The 25,185-nt window shown below is 39.6% G+C and overlaps 1 protein-coding gene across 1 annotated transcript in view; it reads left to right on the forward strand.

Annotated features, from left to right (window-relative positions):
* SPHKAP (SPHK1 interactor, AKAP domain containing) overlaps window positions 1-25,185 on the forward strand; it is a 122,590-nt gene that overhangs the window by 23,335 nt on the left and 74,070 nt on the right. The window contains exons 3-4 of the mRNA XM_053662340.1: window positions 5,563-5,665; window positions 23,603-23,716. Coding sequence (XP_053518315.1) covers window positions 5,563-5,665; window positions 23,603-23,716 — 217 coding nt within the window. The remainder of the gene's footprint in view (window positions 1-5,562; window positions 5,666-23,602; window positions 23,717-25,185) is intronic.

Below are 25,185 nucleotides of genomic sequence, written 5' to 3' on the forward strand. Positions count from 1 at the left end.
CACCTGGCCTATTTCACTCAGCATAATGCTTTCCAGTTCCATCCATGTTGTCGCAAATGGTAGTAGCTCCTTCTTTCTCTCTGCAGCATAGAATTCCATTGTGTATATGTACCACAATTTTTGGATCCATTCATTTACTGATGGGCACCTAGGTTGCTTCCAACTCTTGGCTATTGTAAATTGTGCTGCTATGAACATTGTGGTGCATAGGTTCTTTGATATTGATGTTTTAGGATTCTTAGGATATAATCCCAGCAGTGGAATTGCTGGGTCCAAAGGCAGGTCGATTTTTATTTTTCTGAGAAAAATCCATACTGTTTTCCATAATGGTTGTACCAGTCTGCACTCCCACCAACAGTGAACTAAGGACCCCTTTTCCCCACAACCCCTCCAACATTTGTTGTTTGTTGCTTTGTTTATGATAGCCATCCTGACTGGTGTAAAGTGGTATCTCATTGTGGTTTTAATTTGCATCTCTCTGATAGCTAATGATATTGAGCATCTCTTCATGTGTCTCTGAATGTGGGGGGTGGAAATGGGAGGGAGGTGGGGAGCAAGGGGCGGGGGAGGCTGGGATGGGAAAAATAGACAAAAAACTGTACTTGAAAAATAACTAAATAAAATTAAAAAAAAATTTAAAAAAAAAAAAACCTGGAAATACCCAAAATAATATCACTGACCATTTTAACCTCTCCAAATACTTGTTCCACAAAATAAAGTAGAGATAATAAAAAAAAAAATGAGAACATTCACCTTAGCAAACTTTTATTTTGAACCATGAGAAGCTGTATTTTAAAATCCTCTAAATCCATTAAATTAATTTTAAACAAAACAACTCCTCAATTTCTTGCTCAAGTTCTCTTCTGATAGATGTGCATCTTTTTGTTTTTTTCCAGTGTTGAGATCAAAGGGTTTAGAAGAAAGCTCAAGAATAGATATCCTTAATAGAACTGAAACAGTCAAAGCAATGTCAATTACTACATTCTACTAAAAGCATTCTTTAAAGAAGGGACGAAGACAAGAGCAAACCTCATCTTTAAGAATCTGTTAACACTGTTAAACTTTACACTGTGTGTACTTGACATGTTAGTAACAAACAAGAGCAGCAGGGTCCTTTGTCATCAGAAATATCCAGGGGTATTCTTTAAATTATCTCCTCAGATGTGACTGACTCCTCCATCTGTCACCACTGCACAAAATTTAGCTTTGAATTCACTCTTTTGTGCATAATCTTTTGAGGTTACCCAGGATGCCCAGAAAGATAAGAACAAACAACACTAATAGATACTAATTGAGCACCCTACGCTGATCACTACTTAGCCTGCCTACGCTGATCTAGGTCCTAAGGGTCCCCCCCCTTTTTCATTACTTATAGCCTAATGAGACAGACAAATATTATACAATTATATGTCATTTTGACAAGAGCTTCAACAGGACATGGTTCAGGGTGCTGCTAGAACATACTAGAAAAGTGTCTATCTCACTTCTTGGGTTGGAGTGAGGGTGGAAATGTGGGGGTAGAGGAGAGGTGAGGGTGTGAGCATATTTGTGTATGCCTGGGACATTGGAGGAAGGTTGAGAAGAGTGGCTTCCTTGACTGAGGGAAAGAAGGAGGGAGTCACAGGAGGTGATACAGTGGGTAGAGCAGGGATTGTCTAGGAGTGAGGAGGGGATCAGGAAGGGTGTTCCTAAAGGAAGGAACAGCATGTGCAAAGGACCAAAGGCAAATGAGAATGTTGGATAAGTGCTTCTTAAGCTTTAATGGGTGTATGTGTTGCCTGAGTTTAATGTTAAAATGCAGATTCTGATTCAGTAGTGTCGGGGAGGGACCTGAGCTGCTGGGTGGCTCACTAGCTCTCAGGCAATATCAATGCACCTGGTTTTCAGAGCAGACTTTGACTGACAACATATAGAGAACTCAATTTCTAGGCACTGGGTGCTGCTTTCTGGGAAAATAGCTGAATATTCCCTAAGCCATTGTCACTACTGATGGTGATCTACTTATTCACTGTGCATGGGTCGTCAGTGATCACAGCACAGTAACAACTCAGTGGTGTACTCAGAAATGACATTTTCTGTAATGAAGCCTACTTCTCCTCCCATAATACTTCTAAAGCCACTACTTCAAATTCTGCTTTTGTGTCTTTTTTTCCACCTGGATCTCCTTTTTCCTTGAAACCCATTTATCAGTTTCAGCATGAAACTGATTTGAATGGATGTCCTTAATAAATATTATCAACACTTGTCCAAATCAAAGGAAAACTTCCCCAAGAAGAACTTGCAGCCTTCCCCATTAAGAGCAAGTAATGATGCCTTGGCAACGGTTGTTTTACCGTTGATTTGAACTCATTTTAAAGAATGTGCAGGTCTCATTTTGCTGCCATCTCTGCCTCATCCTGTAGCAGCCAATGTTCTGCTCCCCTGCAGACCAAGGACAGCATCTTTGCACATACTCTGAAAATTCACCTCCATCCCAAAGGCATGGGAACAAATTGGGCTGTGTTGTAAAGTCACCTCCTGGAAATTCACACCCATGTCACATGGTCTAAGACATAAAAGCCCCTTTACATATAGTTTTGGATATCAGACATCATTGAATTGATTTCTCATGTGTGTCTGGAGACTAGAAGATGATTTCACTTTCGATACTGTAGTAGAGTTGAATCGCACTTGCTATCAAGCAATGCACTGACTTTAGTCCCACTCTGTGACTCCACAGCCTCATTTAATTCTCACAATAAACAAACAAATATTTTAAAAAATGTTTTATGAATGCTATGCAGACTTAGCATTGGGAAACATGGAGTAAGCCCTGAAGGCAAGCGAGACTTTGAAATTCCATTCCTCGCCTTCATTTCTAAGCAGGATCTTAACAATCATCTTATTAGCAGAAGGGCTTTCATACCAAGATATATATGGGGTAGACTTGCCCTGTCTCCCTAGCACCTGATTGCTCAGCAGTTCTTAAACTTTTTTGTATATAACAATTCCTTTAGCACCGTGCCTACTTGAAGTCATATACATTGTGCTCTGTAGGGAAAGAAGACATTTGCATGGGTGAGCTTTTCCTTTTCTGTTTTCCCACTACACCCAGCTTTGGGACCCACCCAACTCCACCCTCGTTAAATGTGGTTCCCCTCTACCGAAGCCCTGTTTTTACTTTGTCTTATACAATATCAGGTCTGTCTCAACCTTACTTCTCATCCTGCCTTATTCCCACCCCCAGGATTGCTAACCCTGTAAAGAGACATGGGAGGTACTCTAACAATAGACACGAGTCCTGGGATGGGGGTTCTTCACTAAATCATCAGAGCTGCCTAGGGGACACAAGAGCAACAGAACACATGTTGTGTGGACTCTTCAGCTTGTCTCCCTGACCTCCTGCACACAGGGACTGACTGACTCCTGGAAAAAAATAACGTGATTTTTTTTTAACTCATGGGCTAAGTCATTACAGACCAAAGGCAGCTTGGTCTATGGTCTTATCTTTTATGTGCATATGATTTCCAACCTGTTTGGTGTTTGGGTAAAAGCAACCTATCTTGTGACCAAAAAGCATTCAGAAGGTCATCTGCAGTTACATTTAAGTTACAGACACAGTTAAATGCCAGTTTAAAATGCTATGGGTCCCACATTGTGGGAAACTGGTAAAAATGGGGCTAAAAAGTCAGGACCTCCAGGATATTTTACAAGAGACTTCTGGAGCTTGGAAAAATTTACTCCAAACATTTGATTTATCAGTGAAGAGATAGTCCCAGAAAAGCTAGGCATTTTCTCCTCCCTCCATCCTTCCCTTCCTTCCCCTTTCCTTCCTTTCTCTTCCTTTCTCTTCCTTCCTCCCTTCCTCCCTTCCTCCCTTCCTTCCTTCCTCTTTTCTCAGTTAAGCAGAGGTAACATGACGATATCCTTTAATTTAAATTAGGCTCATTTTGGTTTTCAGTGTGGCAGTTACTCAGAAAATAATATATACAGATTTGAAACAAAATTTTTTAAATTATTCTGTCCAATATTTACCTGAGTTGATGATCTGTAACATAGCACCATCGGCACAGTCATTTTTAAAGAGCTATTCACGGTAACTAATAAGGTAAATACTAACGGACTGCATTCATGTACTATTTGACTTATGGCTAATTAATTACAAAATAATAAATTTGACTAATTTAGATCTTAAATCATGAGGATTATATATAATAAATCCATTGCTTGTTTAACCAGTGTATTTGGTGCTTATTTTAAGAGAAAAATTCTATATGTTGGGTTGATAATTATATAAGGAATCATTAGGACATTTCAAACATGTATGCAATGAATTGTACATGTTCTATGTGGTGAACATCAAACAATAAAATATGTAGACTTGAAATATCGGTACTTTTTTATTCCAAATTTTATTTTCAGAAAAGAAATATTTAGAAATCTTGATGATTCAGAGGGGTTTTGTGTTTAAATTGATCTTATTTAAAACCTCCAATCAAGTCATGAGAAGCAGGTTTGGTAACAGTTTCCATTTTTATCACATCTTGAGGATGTAGAAGTGATTTTAAGTGTTTGAAAGTGCTGATACAGCCCCGGGTGTGGTCCAATCCACCGAGACTGGACAGAGATGGGCAAAATAGATGGAAAGCCCAGAACTCTGGAGGCGGAGGAGCTAAGATCCTGCTCTGCCTCCAACCAGCCGTCGATACAGACGGGACCTGATTACATAACAACCATTTCTTTTTAGTGGCCGGAGTAATTAACATGCCATACACCTTAAATTCACACAGGACACATCAAATGTATTTCAATTAAAAGAAGGAGAGATGATCTGTGTTTTTGAAAGTACATTCTTTTTTCATGGTACCACCCTACCTCCTGATTAAAATTACATTTTCCCTCCTTAAAAAAATAAAATGAGTAGAGATAGAAAGATATTACTTGAGTTTTCAAACCTCTTGTTTAAGAAAAGTTGTTAACAAAACAGAAGCAGACTCATAGATACAGAGAACAGATGGATGGTTGCCAGAGGTGGGGGCATCGTGATGGGTGAAAAAGATAAAGTGATTAAGAAGTAGAAATAAGTAGTTACCAAATAGTCATGGGGATGTAAAGTACAGCATAGAGAATATAGTCAATAATATTGTAATAACTATGCATGGTATCAGATAGGTACTGGATATGTTGGGGTGAATACTTTGTGAAATATTACATATCATTGTCTAACTGCTATTCTGCACACTTGAAACTAATAGGAAATAATATTGAATGTCAACTGTAATCGGAAAATATAATTTAAAATAATAAAACAAAAGAAAAGATGTCGCCGGAGCCACAAGTCAGGCAGATCATTGTGTCCACCTAACCACTGGGTTGCGGTTTCGTTTTGACAGTAAAATAGCTCTCGGTGGTCCCCCAATGACAGAAGTGTGGCCAACCCAAAAAAGTCAGCAGGGGGATTTGCAGCGGTCAGTCAGTCTGGAAAGATGATTTTCGATAAGCCCCCTAGTGTCTCTTCCTGTCTGAATATGGAGATGGCTCACTGGAATAATGTGTTCTCTTTTGTGTTTTGGGCACAAACAGCAACGCGGAGTCACGACTGATGTGTGAGGCTCCGGCAGCCCAGCAGGGCGGCGCCAGCAGCTCAGGAAGCAGCCTGGGGAGCTCTGTCACAGCCTGTAAGAAGGTAACCTTGCCCAACACCACCTTCTTCTCCCCAATTGAACTTGAGCACTACTTTAGTTTGACTTTTCAAGCACTTCTCCTAAAGCAGAAATGACAACAGATGGCCCATAATTTGTTTGTGATAACCCCTAATGACATTAAAAAGTTAATTCATGGAAATGATTAGAAAACTCAAGAAGTTCAGGAAGATGTGACTTGAATATGATAAGCCTCCTGGGCCACGATACCTCAATTTCAACCTCCTCTCAGCTCCTCTTCCCTCACTCAGCCATGGGGAATAGCTTCTTGGATCTCCATTCAGAAAAGTTTCCATAAGTTTTGTATGGCTCACCTTATAATATTAGACTCCTAAGTCTGTACTAAGAAAAATCCATGACTATTCTCCTTAGATATTTCCTTAAAAAGAAGGGTGTGCTGAGCTTATTTATTAGGAGACACAAATTTGCACCTCCTATCCCTGTTCAGTGTGGCTTAATTACTTGGTGCGTCATCCAAAGGGTAGTAGGTTTGATTCCCAGTCAGGGTGCATACTTAGGTTGTGGATTTGATCCCAAGTCAGTGAGGTCATGTGCGAGACACAACCAGTTGTGGTTTCTCCCTCTCACTCTCTTTATCTCTCTCTCTCTCTCTCTCCCTCCTTCATTCTCTTCCCCTCTCTCTGAAGCTAATGAGCATGTCCTCCAGGGAGGGTTAAAAAAACTGCACACCCTAGACTGTAGACTTTTGCAACAGTGGGTAGACTTGGAGAGTATTATGCTAAGTGAAATAAGCCAGTCAGAGGAAGACAAATACCACATGGTTTCACTTACATGTGGAATCTAACGAGCAAACAGAACACACAAGATAGAAACAGCCTTTTAAATACAGAGAACACAAAGAACAGACTGACAGCTGGCAGAGGGGAAGAAAACTCGGGGGATGGAGAAAAGGTGACAGGATTAAGAAAAAAACAAGGAAACTCATAGACACAGACAACAATATGGTGATCACCAGAGGAGAAGGGGGTGGGGGGGTGGAAGAGGGCATGGGGCATAAATGGTGATGGAAGGACACTTGATTTTGAGTGAACACAACTCAAAATACAGATGACATATTATAGAATTGTATACTTGAAGCCTGTATAATTTTATTCAGCAATGTCACCCCAATAGGTATAATGACTTTTTTAAAAAAATGAATAAACAAATCCTGCTGTGAGACATTTGTAGAGAGTCATCATTTGAACAACATAAAATCATCTAACTTAATAACTTCATTTTTCCAGCCAATCAACTTAAGGCCCAGAAACTTGAAGGAAAATGCCCACTTCTCCACCCAATAATGTGCTCACTAGTTTGATGCTGAATTCTAGAGGAAAACATGTTTCTTCTCATGTAAAAATAGAGGAAACAACCCTGGATTATATAAGTTATTATAACAAAAATCAAATTATAAAAAATACTTGATGTGAATTAAGGCAAATTTTATTGCAAAATGTATTATATATGTGCATATGGTGCATATTATATATGTATATAAACCTATTGATTACTGTACACAGTTAAGCAGCCTTATTTATGCTTTGCTTGTGTGATTTTGTAGTTTTCAAGTAACAATAATACTTTCATTAGAGAACATTGATTATTAAAAAGTAGCAAAAACATAATTTTACAAAAGTATTTGCATACTTGCATTCATAACCAAATATGAAAATGAATCTGTTAATTAAGGAACCTTATTTTTAAGTGTTATATGACTTATTATTCTTTCCCTTCTACAAATTCCAGTTTTTAATGTGGGAAACTGTCATACTGTAACTCAGAATGATTTTGAGTTGCTTACAAAATAACTGAAACTGCAGGTCTCCAAGCCTAAGGTATACTCTATTTAACTCTGTAACTCCAAATTACAAAGTCTTCACTAGATGCTATATATTTCACAAAACTAACCAATTTTTAATATGTTCTAATTTTTGTATAACTCTACTCCTATTGGTTAGATTCACTGAGGTATTTAAAAGAAGGGTTGAAGTCAGATTGCCTGACTTTGATACCCAGTACTATTATTATTAGCTGTGTGGTGCTGAACACATTACATTACTCCATCATGTCTCAATTTGCTCATCTGCAGAAAGAAGAAGGAAAGGATTCCATCTTATTTTTTCCAGCCAAGAAACTAAGGAACTCATCTTCAATGAGAACACAGATGTGAATGTTTAGAGTAATGTCTGCCATATTGTAAGCATTCAAAATAGAGATTACTAATATTCTACAGAATAATTTTATCAACAATTATACAGTGCCAGAAAATAATTTAATATAAGCATTACTATGCTTAGAGTCAGTACTTTATGACCTGTTATTTCAGATAGAGTTATTTGCCTGGAAAAGAGCAAATCATATTCATGTCTTTCAAAATCATGTCTGAAAGTTACTGGAAGAACTGTTTGAGGTTGAATGTCTACTTGAAAAGTTAAAATCACAACTTAATCATCTATTTTAAAGGACTTCATCAGTACATATATATTTTATACTTATATTCATAAATATGTTTACAAATAAGAATTTAAAGTTTTAAATACAATCCCACTCTTTAATCCCTGATTGATCTCACAATTCAATCCCGTAAACAATCGCATAATTATTTCTAGAACAACTCTTTGTAGGTTAAACCATGTGACATTTTCTGACCTGTGGTCAGACTGATAAAATGTTCAGCAATTTCACATAGTTCAACCTAAATACAGTCAAAATTCTGTAGGATCGTGGACAAAGATAAGGACAGATCATAAATGGCCCCCATTCTTGAAGAATTTACAATGTAGTTTGGAAGATAATGCTGGTTTCTTTTGTGAAAATCCAACGGTAATTCAAAAATCAAAAGATAATTATGTAAGACAACTATAGAGTAATAAGTCAAGTTAGTATAAACTAGGGGAACAACTAGTATTATAGGCATGAAAAGCTAAGAACAAAGGCAGACTCTGAATCTATAATCGGCAACAACCTTCAACAGGGAAGTAGACCTTAGTTTGGATTTTGGAGTATGATTAAGATTTGAATGAATAAAAAGAATATCCAATTAAATTTAAAAAGGGCTACTACAAAATCAACACCTTTGTGTACTGGTAATATTTTTTAAAATTTCATAGTGCGTTTCTTTCATTTTAAATATTCTATTAAGCTCACATAATAATTGCATTTAAAGACAGCTTAGTAAGCATACATGCAATTCATCATATACCATGTGGGTTCTAATCATTTTTCTTCCCTTTAAAACCATACCTCAACAATATTTTCTTTGCATGTAGAACATAGACTATCCAGTAAAAAGACATTGACTATGGAATGATTTAATGTCCTTATTTTATTACTGCAAGCTGATTTAAAATCTTGTTAGTCATAAATAATAGGGCTGGAGAAGTGAGAATCTATGTGTTCATAAATGCACATTTAATGCATGTTCTATACAAAGAAGCAAAAAAGAACAAGGACAGCTATATCTTAGAAACAGCGAGGTTGTCCAGCTGAATCACCACTCTTCCCAGCCGATCACTTTTAGTAGGAGTAATATGAATAATTGAAATCTGTTGGTAATTCCCCAAACTCATTTCATGTAATAGCTTTACCTTCTTCCCCATCAAATCTTCTTATCAGTCCTGACATTTTATTCAATGAACTGGTGGAAGAAATGAAACAAGGGTCCAGAAAATAATGCACTAGTTGGAAAATCAGCCTCTGAAAAAAAATGCAAATTGACTTTACTTCTTTCATGTGCTTCATAGGGAATCTCTCAGGCTCTCAGGAATCCTACCCAGATGGAATTGCTTCAGTTTCTCTTTGTTCTTGGGGAGATATGATCACTGGAATTCATAGCTGTAAAAAAGCATAGCATTGGGAAAGAGATGTTGGTGGACTTATTTGAAGGTGGAACTCCTTAGCATATATTTTTGTCAGTAAGGGACTGCCTTTCCCAAGAGCCAAGGTGACCACACCACCCTGTCACGATTATATATTGTCATGGAGTTTTGTTAATAGACTCCCTTTTTGCTCTCAAAAGTGTTCTGGTATGCACAATAACTTACATAGTTATCCAAGCATTAGCTTCAGAATTATATTTCTCTCCCTTTCTAATATTAAGAAAGTTATCAGATAAATTCACACTGAGGTGTTAGTGATTTGCATAGCTTGGTATAATTATAACAAGTAAAATCCATTTTTACTTAACGACTGATACTGATGAATGAGTACTATTGATCCACCCCTTAACTGACATTGATAATTGAACCTACGGAACCTAGATGTGACTACAGAATTCCACCTATCACAAAGCTCCAAGCAGACATGGTCAGTCCATCCAAGTGAGAATGTAAGCTAACCTCTCTGTCACTGTAACTTAGTGAGCACCAAATCTGGGGGAGGTTTTAATGTTTGCAATATGATTCCCCAAAGTAATGCATTTAACATGATGGGATTTCAAAACATTACAGGGAAAAATTGGGGGAGAAAGAGCTGCTGGTGGAGAGTGGACACTAGAGCTTCCCATGGCATCTATCCCTGAGTTGTCTCTCATACAGACACTGCCTGATGTTCCTGTTCCTTCTCCTCATGGGACCAGTCCTTCTTATAAGACAATACAGCCACCCTTGTTAAAGCGAATCATAGGGATTTTGCATTAAATGAGTGAAGCGATTATAAATGTTATCCTTGTATATGTGCTAAACACTAAGTGAAAGGTCTTTGTAGCTCTTTAAAATACATCAAAATCTGTTATCTCTAGAGTGGCAGTTGAATGTTGTGTAACAAACCTGAACTTGAAATTTAAGGACCTGAATTAGATTTCAGATCTCTCTTCTTACCAAGTGATATTAAGCCAGCGGTGTAACTCCTCTGATTCAGAAGTAACTTGGAGTTGGTGTGATGTTGAAGGTTTGTGTGCCAAACCACTGGCACACAAAACTGATGCTCAAAAATACTGATTCCAAATAAATAATCTTTGCACGGGGCAAACTTCATTTAAATAGAATTTTAAAACTAATCCGAACCCAACACCCAGTGTCCTCTCACTGTTGAATGTCCGTTAGATTTTCCTCTACTCTGGAAACATTCTAGTAAATGTCATATCCTCACAGTAGCTGGACCTTTCCAATCCAGGCTTTACTTCACGGTCTGAAGATTTGCTATTTGCGATATAGTAGAGCCACATCTCTGAACAGGCTTTGTGCAAGGAAAGAATTGCTGGAGCAAAATCAACATCCCAAATACCTTCTTTTTACATCATGTTAATGAAATCCACCCTAATCTTGGAGTTATCAAAGGCAGCAGACTGAAAACACATCAGGTTCCCTGAAGCAGAATTTGATCTTAATATGTCTTGTAAACAGCTCTTTGAAGTTTTGAGAGCATTCTTTGCTATGACAGGTCTCCTTTAAAGTGACTTCAGTTTGCTCTCGACAGTGGCATAGAAGCATCTTAAGAATGACACAATGGATGTCCCTCAATGCTTCCTGTTGTTCTGCAAAATGCACTTCCCTCTAAGCCCCTATCTTTTTGATACATACCTAACTAAAGCAATTCAATTAATGTGCACAGGCACAGGCATCCAAACTGGGAGGCTCTTGCACAGTCTGACCCATGTCTCTACGGACATTTTTATTAGTCAGCATTATATTGCTCTTGGCCAAAAGCCTCCAATTTCAGGAAGCACATGATGTAAAATAGCTATAATAGTCTGCATACATAGAAGCCATTTCCTTAAAAGAAGGAAGAATTTAAAAAATAAAATTGAATAAATAAAATTAAAGACAAAATCAGCACAACTGAGCATATTTACCTTTTTATAGAAAGAAGACTCTTAGCTTTTCCCCTGGGAGTATAAAACACTCACATCTCTACAAGCACACTCTTCTGCTAGAGCAACCCGGCCATGGTCTTCAAGCCCAGGTTCTAATACTAGAGAATGACACCCTACTCAAATTTTATCAAATGGCTGGGTGTCTGGTGCTATTGTCATTCTGCAGAAATAGTCAGAGGCATTGAAGAAACAGAGAGATTTTTAAGAAAAAAAAGATAATTGTCTTAGTAAAAGTGATAGCCGGTGAACACAAATCCAGTAGATCTAAAGATGATCCCTATGAGCAAAGGAAGACTGGAATCTGGGACATCAGGAGAGGCACCAGTGGTGTGATGGGGGAGTGGGGGAAGGGGAGGCGAGGCCTGTATGCAGACAACAGGAGGAGAGAGGAAAACCGGTGAGACCCATGAGAAAGGATCAGTAAGACTCTATGGCAGTGAGAGTCAAATAGAACAAATGCTGACTGCTCAGGCCAAGACACCTGTGAGTGGTGGTGCCACTGAGGTCACTGGGGCAAAAGCCTGGGAGGAAAGCTACAGAAAGATGTTTGTGGTTTAGATTCAGCCCAGCTGCATCTAAAGAGCCAGCCACAAATACCATATGATCTCACCTATAAGTGGAACCTAATCAACAACAACAAAAAACACAAGCAAGCAAAATAGAACCAGAGACATGGAAATGAAGAAACCAACAGTACCCAGAGGGGAGGGAGGAGAGGAATAACAGGGGAAAGAAGGGGAAGGATCAAGTCAAGGAACATGTATAAAGGACACATAGACAAGGACAACAGGGTGGGGGGGGAGGGGATTGAAAATAGGAAGTGGGGGTAGGTAGGGCAAGGGGAGAGTAATGAAGAAAAAATGGAGACAACTGTAATTGAACAACAATAAAAATTTAAAAAAAAAAAACAAACAAAGAGCCAGCCACCATATTCCCTCTGGAGGCAATTTCTCTGGCTGCTTATTCCCCTCCCATAGACCCTGAAACACACTGACATGTAGGAGACCTGGCTGCAGGGGGCCACAGGCAGATAACAAGGGCTCTGGAGGGGACTGATCTCCACCTTCAGCAAAAACAGGTTGAAATGCTGCACGTTCTCTCCTGCCTTGAGAGGAGCCTGGTCCACGCTGAAACAGAGAGGTGGGGCTGCATGTGCAGGTTCATTCTGTGGAAAATGTGGATTCGGGAGTCCTACGTGGGAACCTTTGTTTAAAATGATCAGTTATGGCTCACTTGGCAGTCTGACCATGATTCGGTTTCTTAGTCCAAAAGTCGGTGTATTCAAGGGCTTCTGTTCAGGATGTAGGTCCACCTCCCTTTGCTGCCAGCAATTGCTATACAGTGTTTAAGATTCCAATCTGCTGTCTTATTCTGTTCTCTACGGCTCAGCTCCTCGAGTGTCCTTCTCGCTGTGTATAAAGAACTCCTGGAAGGTTCTTGCCATGTCTGTTCTTTTCTTCCTTTTCTTTTTAATCAAAAAGTGGGACTCTGAGAGCCCAAAATAGGTTAGAACATTCTGTGGAATTGAGGGTGGTATTGTACTGTTGGAACTGGGCAAGTGACTTTTTTTTCTGAATTCTTATCTTTACTCCACACCTTTACATTATCTGTAGAATATCTCTAGCCAGAAATGAAAGGGGTCTAACATTCTTTTAAATATTGACTTTGGCTTTCAAAATTCTCCCTTCTATCTTTGGGTATTTAAAAAAAGACTTGCCATCCTTGCTTCCTAAGATGAGCCTGTAGGCATTCTCTCTTTCCTCTCAGACCTCATCTAAGAAACCCTCTCGGCATTGTATTCTTCGGTAAACACTATGCCCCCCCAGTCCTAATAGCACCCTGGGTCCCACCCAGCTTGTCCTTCTGATTAAAGTGCCCAGTTCTCTGTTCTGCCAGCTTCAGAGTGGGAAGAAAGAACACGGCCTGGATACATCTGATTGGCCCTCTAACGGGGCCCTCTAGCTCATGAGTCCCCGAGAGAGAGCCCCTCATTTGTGAGACCATGTTTAGTAGGTTCATCTCTGCGTTTTGAGAATGGCACCCCTGAAAGACCTCTACAAGGACTCATACTCTCCAGGATGGAGAGCATCCAAGAAGTTAAGGAGTGTCCCTTAGCAAATGATGTCTCCATTCCCATACAACCTAAAAGGTACTTGTTTCCAGTTGCTTCTTCCAGAGGAGGGAAAAGAGGCTGAGGCATGAGAATTACCATTTTCTTATCATTGCCAGAGTCCAGAGACATCGACTAACACTCAAGTGATACATGGCCATTCAATCTGCTGTCCCTTTGTCCAGCGGCAAATTCTGCACCACCTACACTTTGCATACCTATACATCCCAAATCAATGGCAAGCCTAAATGCCCATCATATATTTTCCTACACGCATAATTTTTCTTATATTTTGCTTATCACAGAATTAAAAATCCCATTCTCCTCATGTATCAACATTTCAGCATTATGCTAATTCTGTTTTTTTTTTAAGATTTTATTTATTGATTATGCTGTTACAGTTGTTCTATTCCCCCTTTCATTCCCCTCCACCCTACCCCCCCATCCCCACCATTACCCCCTTTAGTTTATGACCATGTGTCTCAAGTCCTTTAGATTCTATATTTCCCATGCTATTCTTGCCCCCCCTTCTATTTTCTATCTACTGTCTATGCTACTTATTTTCTGTACCTTCTACCCCCTTCTCTTCCTCCCACTCCCCTGTTGCTAACCCTCCTTGAGATCTTCATTTCTTTTTTTTTTTAAATAAATTTATTTATTTTTTTGAATTGTTTATGCTGTTACAGTTGTTCTATTCCCCCCCTTCATTCCCCTCCACCCTGCCCCCCAACCCCACCATTACCCCCCTTTAGCTTATGTCCATGTGTCTCAAGTCCTTTAGGTTCTATATTTCCCATACTATTCTTGCCCCCCCCCATCTATTTTCTATCTACTGTCTATGCTACTTGTTTTCTGTACCTTCTCTCCCCGTCTCCTCCTCCCACTCCCCTGTTGCTAACCCTCCTTGAGATCTTCATTTCTATGTTTCCACTCCTGATCTAGCTGTCCTTTTAGTTTGCTTTCGTTTTAGGTGTGGTTGTTAATAACTGTGAGTTTGTTGTCCTTTCACTGTTCATGTTTCTTTAACTTCTTTTTCTTAGATAAGTCCCTTTAACATTTCATATAATAAGGGCTTGGTGATGATGAACTCCTTGAATTTGGTCTTATCTGAGAAGCACCTTATCTGTCCTTCCGTTCTAAATGAAAGTTTTGCTGGGTAGAGCAATCTTGGTTGTAGGTCTTTAGATTTCATGACTTGGAATATTTCTTTCCAGCCCCTTCTTGCCTGTAAGGTCTCTTTTGAGAAATCTGCTGACAGCCTGATGGGGACTCCTTTGTAGGTGATTGTCCCCTTAGCTCTTGCTGCTTCCAGGATTCTCTCTTTCGTTTTAATTTTGGCTAATGTAATTATGATATGCCTTGGTGTGTTTCTTCTTGAGTCCAACTTTTTTGGTACTCTCTGGGCTTCTTGGATTTCTTGGAAGTCTGTTTCCTTTGCCAGATTGGGGAAATTTTCTTTTATTATTTGTTCAAATAGTTTTTCCACTGGTGGTTGTGTCTTTCCCCCTTCTGGTACCCCTATAATTCGGATATTGGAGCGTTTATAGATGTCCTGGAGGTTCCTAAGCTTCTCCTCATTTTTCTGAATTCTTATATCTTCATTCCTTTCTGATTGATCATTTTTTTCTTCCTTCTAGTTCACTCCATTGATTTGAGTCCCAGTTTTTTTTTTCATCTCTATGGGTTTCCTGTGGAATTCCATTCATTTCCCTTAATTTAGCCTTCATATGTTTCTCTAATTTGTGGCTATAGTCCACCAGATCTGTGAGGAAGCTGATGACCAGTGTTTTAAACTGTGTGTCTGAGAGATTTGCTATTTCTTCGTCACTTAGATTTATCTCCGGGGCTTTGAGGTCCCCCTGCGACATTTTTGGTCTGTTCTGGCCCTTTAAGTGAGAGAAGCGGCGCCTTGGAGTCCCAGGTCGCTGGGTTGTGACGCTGTATGTGGGGGCGTGGTCAGAGCGGGGAAATGGCGCTGCTGCCGCCGCCGGTCCAACCGCTCACTCCGCTCACTCCCTCACCCGCGTGCAACCAGGCAACCACAGTCAACTCGCTGCCACCGCCTCCCCACTGACTCCTCCGTAGTCGCTCACCCGGTGGGCCGCTCGGTCGCTCACTAGGTCCAATCCTGGGTTTGGAACCCATGCGACTGGATTCGCGCGTCTGGATTCCGCGCCCGGGTCGATCGAGCCCTCCTTTGTAACTCCTCACCCGACGCCGGTTTCGCCCCTTACCGGTCAGGCCGAAGAATTTGTTGTTAGCGGACTTCCGAAAAGTTCAGTTTTCCGTGTTCTGGTTGTGTTTTCTGATGCTAATATTTAGGTGTCCCTAAACTTGGTTGTGTGAGGAGGCAAGGCACATCCACCTAAACCTCCATCTTGGCGGAAGTCCCATGCTAATTCTAAATAGCAATTAAATAGTAATTAATTAATTGTTTTACTTAGATGTCTAATTTGATTCTGTTTAAATGCTTGCTGACAACTCATAAATTATACTATATTTGCATTCCCTGGGTATGTCTGTTTTTGTAAATCTTTGTGCTTGAGACTCAAAATCAGTTACCACTTCTATGTGGAAAAAGCTCTAATCCACTTCCAAAGCATTTTCCAGCCAGCTGGCACCTGTGTGATAGGGCAGAAATAAACAAGTGTGGTTTGAACCTTCCAAGTTGTCCTGGGGGTTCTTACACCATTCTTGCGAACGCATGGAAATAAAAGGTTCTTTTCAGGATACAAATAATTATGTTGCACAGGAAACGCAGGCAGAAGTCTGAAACTGCCAGTAAAGCTGCCTGGTTTATTTCTTGGCACATCAGAATGCACTCTGACCCAGGTAAACATTCAGCATCTCTAAATGACATCCATGGGGGTATTAATTTCAAAGAGAGGTGAGCTCTTTAGTGAACTGGTAGATTGTAGCAGAGGGTATGGGCAGGAGATAAAGCCTGGAGAACACCTAAACTGGGCATAGCACAATATCTTAAACAGTGGAGCTTAATAAATAGTCATGAAATGGTTAGCAGGAGGGAGCTGAATTAGGATCTGTCTTAAATGCTAGGCCATAGTTTGGCAATCACCCCATAAAACTGTGGGCTTGCCGACCACAAGTATTGTCTTTCTTCCTTGTTTCTCAGGGTTGAGTCTAAGTGTCTAATAGGACTAGAAGTAAAACACTGATGTTTATTGGGTCAGTTAATCAATTGAGGTTAAATTCTTGGGAGAAAATTATATAACATCAGCAACCATATTCCTAATAATAATAACTACTATTTCTTAACACCTCAAATAATTTGATCCTTTGTACATTTATTATTTCTCATGCTTACTAAAAATCCCTCATGGTGAGGGGTAACACCACCCTCATTTTGTCAGTGGGGAAACTGAGTCTCAAAGAGGCTGACTTGCCTGAGGCTGCACAGTTAATTAAGAAAAAATATTGGGACTTGAAACATTTGTCTTCAGAATTTAGGTACCTGGCTCGTATCCTGGTTTCAGCGAGCCAGGTGGAGCTGGGAAATAAGGGTGAGAAAAAGAGAGAGAAGAGAGATGTTTACAACGTGACTTGTTTGGTCCCTGTGGGTGTCCAGCCTTCCCCAGCCACTCTTTCCAGATATCACCCGCCCTTTCATCCTCTCTCGCACTGCACCGTGTTGAATTTCCTCCTCTTACCAACCACAATCTTCAATCAAATGTGGGTTCCAATGTTCCTTTATTTACTGTTTGGCTCCCCAGCAGATTTTAAATTTTATAAACATGGTGATCGGTTCTATTGTGGTAACACAATCTGGTATGTTACCCAGAGACTGGTCTACAGTATGCACTCAAATATTAAGTGAATTAAGGAAGATACTAAACTGTGGAGGGCAGAACATAAGACTAGAAATAGATCCAGATGGCATGAGAGTAACTGGGAGAATTGTTCTGCAGTTCTCTGACAATAGGGAAGCCAGGGAGTCAGGTTGCTTTTAGGGACTGGAATGGGGGAATGAAGGGCTATGTTGTGAGTTTAGACACAGAGTCAGAGGTGACAGCAAGAAACCCAAGAGTCACAATTAACAGTGGGAAAAGTGAAAGCTGAGCTGGAACAATAGCTCAAAGCTGAAGCTAGTGAGTCATCCTTCCAGGTGGTTGAGAGTTAGTGAGCTCTCCAAGGGAAATGGCTGAGGGACGTGGAAAGAGTAACAAGGCATCAGAGGAGGAAAAGCTAGTTAGAAAGAAGGATGTGTCCTCCCCACCCTTGCCCACACCCCAGACAACTGAGATGTATCTCTGAATACTCTGGTCAAGTGCACGATCAGTTGCTACCCCTCCTGCAGGTGGAACTGACCACTCCGTCCTGGGTGATACCTGACCTGGGCTGCCATTCAGCAAAGCACCTGCTTTATTTATCACAGTCCTGTGGGCTCTTGTTCTCCCTGCTAGAGATTCATTTCTAAAAGGACAACAGTGGTTTTTGTTCATTTTAATATTCTCAGCGTCCAACATCAAAGAGCTCAACAAACCTTTGTTGACAGAATATTGACTTGAGGAGATTAGAGAAGCAAGTGGAGAAACACAGGGAGAAAACATCACAAATAATAAATAAGGAGAATCTGTCAACTGTTGTGCCAAGATCAGGAAAAGGTTAAGGTGGAAAAGGTATTGTCTAAATTTTACTGCATTTCCGTAACAATCACTATCACCTATCAATTTCCTACACTATTAGGAAGTTTGCCCTTTACAAATATTTTGTTACCTGAGCCTTGAAACAACTTTGTGGAGTGACTTTAATTGTCCTCCTGTAACAGATACAGAAACTAAGTCTCACTGAAGTTGAAGGACTTGGCCAAGGTCACTCAGGAAGTGATAAGATGGGACCGACTCTGCGTTCTGCCTCCAAACCTCCATGACTAACCATAAGTTACTGTCTTCTCCAATCTAAATTACTTAAAAATATTTAGGCATTGCTCAGCAATATTTATGGCTGTATCCAGGTTACTAGGAGTCTATTTCACTCACCCTTTTCCATATTAATACTAAATCGTCACAACTTGGTTCTCTCTATTAAAAAAGGAAAGTGTAAGATAGAGCAGGAGAACTTTTTTTTTCTTTATTATTTAGGACATTCATGAAATTTTAAGAGAAAACATGCCACTATTATTTCAAACTTGTGAATGCACAGCATGTTCTAGCTCTTCCATAAGTGAACCTGCAACTAAAAATAGCAGATAAATAAAGGAGCCATTAGCAGCCTAGTAAGTTTTATTCTTTTCCCCTCAGAAAGTGACTATCAGTGGGGAAAATGATATTCATAGAGTTACAAAATCATTAAATTCTCAAGCACATATTCTTCCTTCAAGTATTCTTTATTTTCTAATGGTTTGTCTAAACCATTGAACAAAAGTTTTTTTACAGGTTACAATTGCTTTACATATGATGCTCTGTGGTTCATTGAAGCTGCATTTTTATTCTCTTGGCTTATGTGGCTCTTCCTGTGCTGGAGAAAAGGCAGGATGGGGAAGTAAACAGAGGAGAGAGGGGTGAATTCCTGGATGTCTGGAGTAGAAGGGACCTTTGTGACCTGATTTCATTGTTCAAAGAAGGCAAACTGAGTCTGAGAGCTAGTGGGCCACTTGACCCACAGACAATAGGCTCCAGACTAGAACTCAGCCCTCCCACCCACCCAGACCAGGGCCCTGAAGAAGAGATGGGTAAATGCATAGACTGGGATTTGGTAGAAGCCAAGAAGGAGAAATCCCATGATTTTACCAACTCCAGTGGCGCACCACCTAATGGCAGCTTCGGGGCCAGAGTGCCTGGCTTAAATCCAAGTCATCCACCAACTAGACGAATTATTGACCCCACTAAGCCTGGCCATCGGGTATAATCATTTCTGCATTAGCCTATGTGTATTGAGCCCTTGCTATGTGCCAAGTACTGTTTTTAAGCACATTAGATATATTAGCCTTTAAATTCTACTGCATAAATCCAGAGGTTAAATTTAGATTACCTGAATTAACCCAGAGATTTCTCAATAAATATAGTATCACTTGGTCGATAATTAAAGAATATAAGCTCTAAACAATTAATCTCTAAATATTTATAAAATATGGGAAAAACTTATTTTTTAAATGTTAGTGTGATATGATGCAATGTTTTTCAAATGATGATGTAAAAATTCCAATTTTAAGGTTACATAGTGAATGAATACTCTCATGAAATGAAGTAGTAGCTCTCTTCAAAACATCTCTTAAAAGGCATTCAAAGATTTAGGTTCCATTTCCAATTCCACTTCCTTGCTCTGCCACTCAGTACGTGGGATTGGCACTCCCAGTGTGAAGTCTTTCTAGCATTTTCTGCAGAGTAATCAGGTTTGTAGGCTGTTGACTTTTTCCTCATTCCTGGCATAGGGCGGGACAGGACTGTGTATAGTTTAGTTACTATTTGTTCTAAAGATAGGAACAAAAAAGCACCCTTAAAGGAGAAGACTCGACAGGTTACTCTTCCTGTGCTCATTTCCTGTAAGGAATCCAACAGAGCCATTGTCTCTCAGCCACATCATGGGACAGTCTCTTTCACAGCTTCGGGAACCTGGCAGAGTCGAGTCTCAGGCCCATGCTTTTTGGCACCTTCATCTCTGCCTCTCTGTGTTCCAAAAAATATATACACCGACCCAGCCCACCCCTTTCCTGAAAGACCCGAGTGCATTGTGTTTTAGGATGACTTAGGGCAGGAATAATTCATTTGCTCTGACAAGTGACTGTTGCTTTCTTCTGTTGACATGTTTTGCTGCAACCAAGATACTCTAGTGCCTTAAATATATTTGAACTCTATGTTCAATGTATTTGAACATAGAAGGAATCCAGGCTCTGGCTAGGGTCTCAGTAAGTTAGAGAAACATCCCAATACACCACAGTTGAAGATTCAATCCCCAGTCAGGGCACATAAAAGAAGCAACCAATGAGTGCATACGTAAGTGGAACAACAAATTGATGTTTCTCTCTCTCTCTCTCGTTCTCTCTCCCACTTCCTCTCTCTCTCAAATCAATAAATATTTTTTATAAAAAGAATTCCAGGGCTTAGTTTTGAGGAGTGAGCTAAGAAGTAATTCCAGTCCCAGGGATTATTAAAACATTGCAAAGTACTGTTATGAACTGCTATGTTCATTGGATGCATCCGTTTTAAACCACTAATATTCTCATGATGCTGTGAGTGAAGACTTTGTTTTATTGATGGGCATTCAATTCTAAAGCTCATAAAAAAAGGCCAAGAGTGGAAGCAAAATGACGTTGGTCTGGTTTAGTGTAACTCAAGCAGATGTAAAGGCATGCCTTCCTTTGGGAAATTAAAATACTGATAATATTTGCCAGAAAGATTAATACAATTATAATTTACAGCTGAAAGTTTCTTCTTCTTAAGGAAAAATATTACCTCAGCATGTCAGTAATGAAAACTTTGAAATGGAAGTCCATAAGAACATGGAGTTATATTTACAAATATTGACTGCACATAACTTTTCAGAAATATACCCTAAATTAGACCCAATTGTGTGGGTCATGGAAGGCAACACTGGTAAAGGACTTCACTTACAGGCATGGTGTCTTCAAAACCAACCCAAAGTCAGGCTCGGAACAAGTTGGGCAGAAACTCCGATATCTCTGAGCCTCAAGGTTATATTCAAAATGATGATTTCTGTGAAGAGTCTAACCTTCACAATAATGCCCACCAGATAGCATTGCAATGAGGAATAAATAAATATATGAACATTTCATCTCATTTCCCAGAATATTCTAAACATCAAAAAAAATAGCTGTAACTATTAATACTACAACATGCAGAACTAAAGTTTCACCTTAGATGAGAATATTGCTAAAAAATGTATCTTCAAACATCTAAAATGCTTTCAACCCACTAATTTCAGGTGAAAGCATCTAAGTTTCGATTTTCCTTTGTAGTTTGTCCCAAATAGTAGCAATGAAAACCATGTATTAAAAGGGCAACCTGCTGTCTGCATGGCTCATCAACTCATGGCATACCCCAGTGACCCCACCAGGGGTGTATTATTATCGCTCTTCCCAAATGTGGAAACTCGGACTCAGAATTTACATCAGTTGCTCAAGTTCATCCTGCTGCTAATGACCATGGCAGGTTTTCCACCTAGTTAGACCACTAACGCCCATACTCCGAAACTTGACTCTGTGCCAGAAATCAAAGGGAATAGTGGGGGTGGGGGTGAGGGGGCTGAGAGACTATTTCTTACTTTAAATAAAGTTAACCTGGATTAACAGTTCTCAATTTTTTGAAATCAAAATATCTTTGCACTCCAAAAAACATTGGTGAATGTCACAAAACTTTTATTTACAGGGGGATATATTAATTGATATTTCCGTACTATATATTATAAATTAAAGATTGAAAAACACCTGTTTATGTGTAATTATTTAATTTTAAATGATAATGCCAATGAAAATACCAATTTCTTATTTTATAAATGATTTTCTAAAAATAGTAAACAGGCACACTACATGTGAACACACCTATTTTTATGTAAAACATCTATTTCCCAGAACAAAACACGTTTGTGAGGAGAGCTGGGGGGACTTGCTTCTGCACTCCTTCTGTTGTACTGTCACGGACTGTGTGGAGTCTGGGGAGGGGTCCAGAGGGCACGCGAGGCCCTGAGGGGGAAAAGGGCAAGTAGCCTCTCATAGTTATTATAAAAACCGTTGGACCGTTGGGCCCCCTGAGAGATCTCAGGGACTTTTGGGGGAACCAGCTCACACTTTAAGAAGCACACACAGTTGAGGTAAAATCCATATGGGAACTGAGAAATCCTAGTGCCAACTTTTAATCTGCAGACACAACCCAAGTTTATCCCTCAAGCACCTGCTCACCCACAAATTGTTTCCTTCTACTGATCTGGAAAAAAATGATGAAAATTCGTCATCTCTAGGTAATAATACACACCAAGCTGGAAAATATTTAAAAGTAATAATATCACTTGCTAAAACAAAACAATGTTATAGAAAATGTGTCAGAAATATATTTGGTTATCTCACACTTCAGAGACAAAAATTAATGTATTCTTATCTTTACAGCATGGCATCCTTTGTTGCACAAATGAAATGTAATTGAAGTGTCATTCTATCATTCTGGCATTAACCAAAACGATTCAGTCTGTTATATTGCCTCAGTGAAGGTACTAATCAAATATTAGCAGACATGTACCCTAAAAAAGTAAAGGGTGCAGGAGAGCATTGGAAATTTTATGTAAGGGGAGAAAAATCTTAAATATTTAAATAATGTTTAGATGGGGAAGAAATTGAATCATTTGGTTATGTATGAAATTGCATCTTCAACATGTTTGAGCTAAGAAATATGATTTTTCTTTCTTGCTTTAATCTAAGCCCAGAAGCAAGGCATTTGTAAATCGTATTTGGTTTTGTTAAATCATGTATTCAAGTGTGCCTTGCATTACCATATTATTTCTAAATGAAAATATGGTGGTAGTAATGCACTCCACTCATTCCTAGTGATTTTTAACCTTATAGCACTACCGGTGTTCTAGAAGAGTTGTGCCCTTATTCACAGGTAAGTTTGCAGAACTGAAGAAGGATCATTTCAGTGGCAACTTTGTACCAACAGGAAAAACACTTCACTTTTAAAAACTGAAAACACTTAGTCAAAGAGAACTTACACTAAAATGAAGTTTGATCTCCATTGCCAATTAAACCATTCCCCCAAACAAGCATTGAACTGCAAATTATGCAAAAGTCACACAGACATTGACATGCCCAGATGCTGGATTTGATGAGACAGGACAGACACATCAGTGTTAATACCCGTGTGTCCCTCTGACACCGATTCCCGGCTATTTTACACCGTCCAGAGGCGCTGTTACCCTGCAAGCGTTTCCTCATACCCAGAAGCTCCAAGGAAAAGAAAGCATGTAGTGTCCTCAGAAACAGAAAACTTGGCCGAATAGCACTGAAGAGGTTTTTTTCCCGGGTTTCCCCAGGTGCTTCGCAGCAACAGCCTACTCGAGTCCACAGACTACTGGCTGCAGAACCAGAGGACGCCCTGCCAGATTGGCTTCGTGGAGGACAGGTCTGAACACACGGCTTGCGCCTCCGTAAGTAAACACAGCCGGGGATGTGGTCTGAGAAAGCAGGGTGGCGGGCATGTGTCCTTGGGCTTAGGACAGAAGTTTCCTGATTCAGGAAATGCGAGGATGCCCAAGTCTCCTTTGGAAAACACATACTGGCTAATATGGACTGTTAACCAGAAAAAAAAAGAAAAAGAAAAACCACCCATAGACTTCATGTTTCTACTCCCATTTCGCTCATTTCAACAGGTTAATTAATATGATCAATTATTTGAAAAGGGAAAACCATGATACTTTTAAAACTGACCAGCAGAAAGATCCAGAAACAGGATTGTAGGATGAGAAATGAAAGACCACGGAGGAGGTCTCTGGAGTCCTTTTCAATATATTGGATAGATAGCCCTTGCTAGTAGGCATTCCCCATCATGAAGGTGGTGGGACATTTCTCTGCCATTTTTATAAGTTACGGTCATTGTTTGAAAACCTTTTCAACCTAAGAAGTATACAGGCATGCATTTTCATATATAAGCATACATTTTCATGTGCTAGAGTCCAGCTTTACACACAAAACCCTCCTTTTTAAAGGAAGGGATGTCGTTAGAGGTAAACACAATTCTTAACAGCTTAGAATGTGAGTATCTGTGGTTGCTGTGAAATATGCTCCTTCCTATATGCTCTACAAGGTTATTTGTTTCATTTGAATTGAAATTACCCAGTTCTTACAGGGTCATGATTACAGAGATTGAGGGAGAACATTTTCAGAAAGGAGAGAAATGTAACTCTCATAACTAAATTGAGAGCACTAGCTCTGAGCTATTCCTGGAGGTAAGTTGCATGCCAGCACTTCTGTTTAAAAAAAAAAAAAAGAAGCTGAAAGTGGATGGAGAAGCTTTTTCTACATAATGAACAGAACCAGAAGGACCAGCAGACAGACAGAGGATGAGAAACATTTCACACTGCAGAGCTTCACAGCACGAGCAAAGCAGTGTCCACTCAACAGACTTAATTCAATCTCTTGGTCTAAGCAAGTGATTCTGAATCTGCTGCTTTTTGATCCCTTGTCTAGAATACTAGTTGACGGCTGTGAATCATTGGGGAAAACAAAAAGGATTAGGTAGAAAGTAATTTGATAGTGATACCTTCTCTGCAAATTGAGTTCTGAGATGAGTTGGAAAACTCAGGCGTTAGCTGATACCAATCTCTAATGACATGGCTATAAATCGTAAAAGGAGAGAAGTGGAGAGTGAATGCTGTCAGCTGCCACACTTTGGCCTAATGTGTCATCCATTATTAAAAAGCTCCTGTATTAAAAAGTCCCCCATTTGAAAAGGTACACAGTTTGGGGAACCAAAACCTCTCTAGTGAAGGACAAAGAGGTCTTCTCTAAATTTTTTATTTTTGGAATCCAGCTTGCTAATCTATAATTAGAGATACTAAATTTATAGCCAAACTTAAGATTATCATTGAATCTTCCTAGGTGTAAGAAAACTCTCCTC

This window comes from Artibeus jamaicensis, unplaced genomic scaffold, assembly GCF_021234435.1.
Source record: "Artibeus jamaicensis isolate MK-2021 breed Jamaican fruit bat unplaced genomic scaffold, CSHL_Jam_final contig_1015, whole genome shotgun sequence".
NCBI lineage: Eukaryota > Metazoa > Chordata > Mammalia > Chiroptera > Phyllostomidae > Artibeus > Artibeus jamaicensis.